This window comes from Schistocerca serialis, unplaced genomic scaffold (assembly GCF_023864345.2).
Source record: "Schistocerca serialis cubense isolate TAMUIC-IGC-003099 unplaced genomic scaffold, iqSchSeri2.2 HiC_scaffold_1420, whole genome shotgun sequence".
Lineage (NCBI taxonomy): Eukaryota > Metazoa > Arthropoda > Insecta > Orthoptera > Acrididae > Schistocerca > Schistocerca serialis.
Window position 1 is genome coordinate 1,151,888 of NW_026047648.1, and position 5,965 is coordinate 1,157,852.

The following is a 5,965-nucleotide window of genomic DNA, read 5'->3' on the forward strand; positions in this document are numbered from 1 at the left end:
AGAAAGCATATTTACCAGTGAAAAGAAGTTTTGCCAGTAAGGATTGGTTTTCAGATTTTACCAAACACCCAGCTCTAATCACCCAGAAACTTCAGAAATTTTAAATAATCTATAGGAGCACACCAACATGTCCATTTGTCTTTCCCTTAAAAACATTTCCCTTAAGATTTGGAATTGGAACTATCAGACTGAAGTGTCTAGAAAAATTTGTTTAGGCCAAAACTATTAGTTTAAATACTGTTTGTAACATTAATGGACATAGTTAATGTTTCCTATGTATAAAAATCTACCCTTTTCCTCAAAGCTTATACTACATTAATCTGTTTGACATAGATATGTCTAATAGACCATTATATGAATTCTTTTTATCTTGCCTCATACTTTTATTGTCCTGTCACCTGTGTAGGCACTTTCTTCAATTTAGTCACTAGGTCTTTTTTTGTGCCCCCCAAGTATTTTTTTCTTTTTTCAGTGAAATGTTTGTGTGAATATGAAACATTTTTAACCATATTCTGACGAGTACAAAAGCTTTTCACCCAAAATTTCGAAAGTTTAAATATTATTTTATTTTTACCACTCCCTACCCAAGGTAAAATGTGTACTTATTGGTGGTTTTTATGAAATTGTGGTCTGGTCTACCATGTGTCTACATACCTGCTGCACTTCTTATATCAAATGTATGTTACTGTAGAGAGGAAAATTCTGACATAATTTCAATGAAGCCAAATACAGAAGTGATAGTAATACATGCTCTTCTCTCTTAACAGGAAATTCTCCCGCAGTGGAAAACACGTGTGTTGGAGCTGCACAGAAATGATTGTAATGTGCAAGAAATTAAATCTTTAAACATCCTTGTTGATGTTAAATCAAGGGATGAGTTTGGACAGTGGTTGGCACAGTTTGAAAACACAACAAAAACAACTTATACAATAAGGTGCACTGAACCTGCATCAGGAAAGTATGTTGTTTGCAAACAAAGGCTGGTCTGTCACCACAATACTCGCAGTATAAAAGTTCATGGTTCAGTGCAAAGGGCAACAAAAAACACTAACTGTCCATCAAAAATGACAGTGACAATTCATGCCGTGCATGATAGATACAGAGGTAAGTCTGTAGAGAAAGCAATGCTCTACAAGGAAATGCCGTGTGAGGTTAACTTGGTGTTGGGTCATAACCACAGTGTTGAGAGTGCTGCTGCTTTAAGATTTAGACAACCATCAAGTGATGTCAAAGAAAAATTAATATCCCTGTTTGAAAGAGGTCATTCACCAGCCACTGCTCTTGAGTCAATAAAGGTTGAAATTCAGCTGAATTGTTCAGATTACCCTTTAGTCCTTGCAGACAGAAGCAGGTGTCCTGATTACAACTTTTGCCACTATTTGTTCAACAAAGTTTTTAAGAAAAAGTATGGGCCAACAGACTTGAACAAAGATGGAAAGCAGCTGTTACAACAGAGGTTAGAGGAATACAACAGCGAAGTTGGAGCTGTGTGTGCCAAGATGATTCAGTAAGATGATGATTATATAGTATGGTAAGAGTATATTTACAAATTTGTAGTCTGATGAAAACTTTATGCATGTACATTTAGCTACTATTAATATTTGTATAATTGTTTTTCAGCATTTGCTCACCACTGATGCAAAAAGTCCATACTCGTGTAAAAGCTGCTTCCAAACTTGTATTTATGGATTCCACTGGTTCTCTGGATCATGACAGCAGCAGAGTGTTCGTTTTACTTACTCACAGTGAGTGTGGAGGTTTACCACTAGGAGTTCTGATTATGTCTTCAGAAAGCTGCGGAGTTATAGAAATGGGACTAGAGTTGCTGAAAGAGATAGTGGGGGAAAATATTTTGGGGGAAACATCAATGGCCCAAGTGTGTTTCTGACTGACGACAGCCAGTCAGAACAAAATGCAATTAGAAGGTGCTTCCCAAACACAAAAGCTTTGTTGTGTATATTCCATGTCCTGCAGGCAGTGTGGCGCTGGCTTCTCAAAGCAAAAAATGCTATACCACAGCAAAAACAGTGCGAGTTCTTCCAGAATTTCAAAAAAATAATGTTTGCGCAAACAAAAAATGAAGCAGTGGTAAACTATAATGTAACAAGAGCGAACATCGGTGAAAATAATCAAAATTTATTGAAATACTTGGAAGGGTGTTGGGATAGGTGAGGACTGTGGACCCTTTCACATCGGCGAGGTATGCTTATAGAAGGGCACAACACAAATAATATAACTGAGGCCTTCACGAGAATTTTAAAGGATAGGATTATTGAGAGAGTGCGTGCCTTCAATGTGGTTCAGATGGTGGACTTTTTTCTCACAAAGGTGAATTTGTATTTTCAGAGGAGACTTCTTGATGCTGCTAATGGAGCAAGTCCTAAGTCTTTCTGTAGGCCTAAAAAGGCTCCTTCACAGGAGATTCTAGCAAAAATCAGACAAGTCAATGAGGATGTTCTGCTCATTCCCAGTGAAGAAAGGGAGAATCATTATTACATTGTTAATATGGCTGTTCTTGTTTGCACTTGTTGCCAAGGCAATACAGGGAAGATCTGCAAACATATAGACTGGGGAACTACAGGGAGGTGACGGATAGTGACAGTGTACGTAGACTGTATTATTTTATTGCTACAGATGAGGAGCCTCCTGAAGGGTGGCTAGAGCCTCTGTATTGCTCTCAGAATGCAGGGGCTTCAAGTTCTTCGGAACGTTTGGAGCAAACGGACACAGGTTTGCTCTGTGAAAGCCAAGAAGAGATGCCAGAGACACTTCACATGGAGACAGTTCCAGACAATACAAATAATGATTTAATCGACGAGATAAAAGCTCGTCTCATAGATTTTTCAAATAAATCCCCTGAGGAAATGAGGACAGGCCTTGAAGTCATGTGCGAAAAATTGAGAAAGCTTGCATCTTATTTGGCAAATTTTGGTGAAGGTAAGTAAAACATACTTTTATATAAATGTTATGGCAAGTAATTCAATATTGTATGAATTCTAATTTTTGTTACAGGAAAATCTAGAAAAAATCGCGGTAACTATATTCCCGTTCAGTCCACTGCAATAAGCAGAAGAAAAAACAAGTTGGCAGGTCGCAGATGTCATCCGGGGGGAAGACAAAGACCACACTCTAAGCAAAGCGAGGAATTTGTAAAGACAGTAGAAATTTCTGAAATGGTAAGTATCGCATTTCTAAAGTCATGTATGGCATTTTGAAATTTATCTAGCAACTTTCCTTTCCCCAAAGGGCATATTAAGGAATAAAGTAATTATTATTTATTTAACATTTTTAAGTTTGAGGGAGCACTGCTGGACATACAGTGCTATTGGCTAACTTGCATATATTTAATACTGTGTGCTAATGGTGGCATAAAGACCAAAACAATCCACAAAAGAAATAAGAAATTGCAACTGAAAACTGCCTCCAGACTGACCTCACATCCAGTATTGATAAAGGCTATGGCATGCAAGTTTCTGGCACCATTTTTAAAATAATTCTTATTTTTTCTGAAGGTAGCTCTGTTAGTATAATTAAAGAAAATACTTAATTATGATTTGATGTGACTGTCACGTGGAATAATTTGTAGACATTGCTATTGAAAAAACTGAAGTCACTCCACACCTTGAACTTGGTGTGGATAATTCCATTACACAGCAAGCCAGCTGAATGATACACTGCAAATCAGTCATAAAGTGTTTACACATTTTGTTTCATTCGAAAAAAAAATTGATGTATGTACAGCAGCATTGCATATTTCCATTGGCTTGTGACTTTCTCATGCAAATGTGAATGTTCCAACATAGTTCACAACACGTCTTGTTCCAAAGCAGTGGCATTAGTACATTATGGAATAATTGCTGATGGGTAAAAGTGCTCATATCTTGTATTAACACAACTTCCTGATTGACAGTTGCCTGAAGTTCCCCATTAGCTTAAAATCTCAGTCCTGACTATAACACCATCTAGACAGAAAAACTACATCTGGTATTATCACCCATATTAATATACTCACGTTAAACTGTTTGCTAATCTTGTTTACATGTTAGGTTATTAACATCATGGCATTTCGTTTCTTTGGTCCAGTATGTCTTGCATGTACAGTAAAATTCTCATTACATGACATCTAAATTGTAACAATTAACTAGGCCTATATTTTTTATTATTAGTTATCTACTTGTTTTTTTACAGTGTGGCATATACATATTATGACTTTAAGTAGCTAATTACAATATAAAGATGTAAATACACACAAATGTGGAGCCACTTTGAGTTTCATTCAGTCATTGAATATTTCGGTACAGAAATGGATAAGAAAAGCCATGTTACATAAACATTTTTCCCCAACATTAACCCAGTATTAGTGCAACAAACTTAGTAATCCATAATTTAGAAATAAAGGTTTTCAGTAATGTTAATGTGGATTTTAATTTCTTTTCAGGCTACCTTTCCACCACCAGCTACGCAGTCATCCCAGTCAGCTTCAGACTTTTGAAGGTGCGCGACTGTTTACTGCAGCATAGTGTGTAGGATTTTCTTAATCTGAGATCCAACGTAATGGAACTATTAAGGGAATGATTCTAGTAAGTTTTTTCTTAAAGCTCAGGCCTAGCCTGACTGCTGAAATATATTAAGTTTTTTTGTTGTAGCTAGGGTCTGACCCGATTATTCCCGGCGGGGTCAGGGATTTTCTCTGCCTCGTGATGACTAGGTGTTGTGTGATGTCCTTAGGTTAGTTGGGTTTAAGTAGTTCTGAGTTCTAGGGGACTGATGACCATAGATGTTAAGTCCCGTAGTGCTCAGAGCTATTTTCTAACCCGATTATTGAAATAAGTTTTTTCTTAAAGCTCAGACCAAACTTACTATTGAAATATAGAAGTTCTTCTTTAAATTGGGATATCCCAACAATGTGGATACTTATTGTGTATGTTGCACAAGTTTCAGGGAAATGTGAATTATCTTTTTTTAAAATGTAAACTACATTTTATATTCTGCATATGACTCTTTTTTATTTACATCTGTTCCTTCAGGTTACATGTAGCTTATTTAATTTGTCATATTATGTCTGCTTTCTGAAGTAGTTCTGTCAGCTGATAATGAAAAATGTTTCCTGCATTTTGATATATATTGGCAATAATAAACTGTAATATTGGCAGGAACGAACTGTTATTTTATTAATTGGTATTAAAACTTTATTTTAGAAGATTAAGTGAAGATATTTTGCAATGTTAATATAAGCATCACATTTAAATAGGAATTATGAACAGATTGCCCCCATTTACACCAAGGTTGGCATAAAGGAATTGCTTATGATGATAGCTTCCTCTGGCATGTAGAGTCTAAACAAAAATTTTCCATCTCAAATTAACTAAAAGGGAAGTAAATTATTTTTTTGCTGGGAGAACACACTTTCAGGCAACCATCCTAAACTAAACAAAAAATGCATTAATGTTGTAAAAAACTTAATTTTTTCATTAAATGCCAAGCCAGCTAGTCAGACTGCATGTCTTCATATCACAGTTTGTGACTTTATTCTGAAAATGAAAGGACAATGAATCTCTTTAAACTTTTATTTGAATAGCAGATAGAAAGCTGAACTAGGTAAGTGTACTCGCCATGAATGTTTACGTCCAGCTTTTGGTGACGCAATGTTCTGCTTCTGGTAAGTGAAGACAAAGGGGAAAAGCAAAGGAGTGTGGAAAAATTGTGAAATATGTGAGAAAGTAATAAGACAGAATCAGGGTCCAAAGAGACCTATGCTTGTGTGGTAAAGAACCTGCAGATGAGGGTTGGCATGAGTAGGTGGATGAAAGCCAGATTCTTGTAATTTAACTGTGTGTTTCAAATCACTGCCTAGTCTACAGAGAGCTATTAACTGGACAGGAGAGAGCAATGATTTGTTTAATTTTGTATATGTATTAATGTCCAACTGCATGCATCGATGACAAAGACTAAGAATATAGATATA

General features: G+C 36.1%; 1 protein-coding gene across 1 annotated transcript; it reads left to right on the top strand.

Moving 5' to 3' along the window:
• The first annotated feature begins 767 nt into the window (after window positions 1-767).
• LOC126443043 (uncharacterized) lies at window positions 768-4,699 on the top strand. Its single transcript, XM_050090886.1, has 4 exons — window positions 768-1,531; window positions 1,621-2,937; window positions 3,013-3,176; window positions 4,439-4,699. The coding sequence occupies exons 2-4, from the start codon at window positions 2,757-2,759 to the stop codon at window positions 4,490-4,492; spliced, it is 399 nt and encodes a 132-aa protein (XP_049946843.1). The 5' UTR covers window positions 768-1,531; window positions 1,621-2,756; the 3' UTR covers window positions 4,493-4,699.
• The last annotated feature ends 1,266 nt before the right edge of the window (window positions 4,700-5,965 follow it).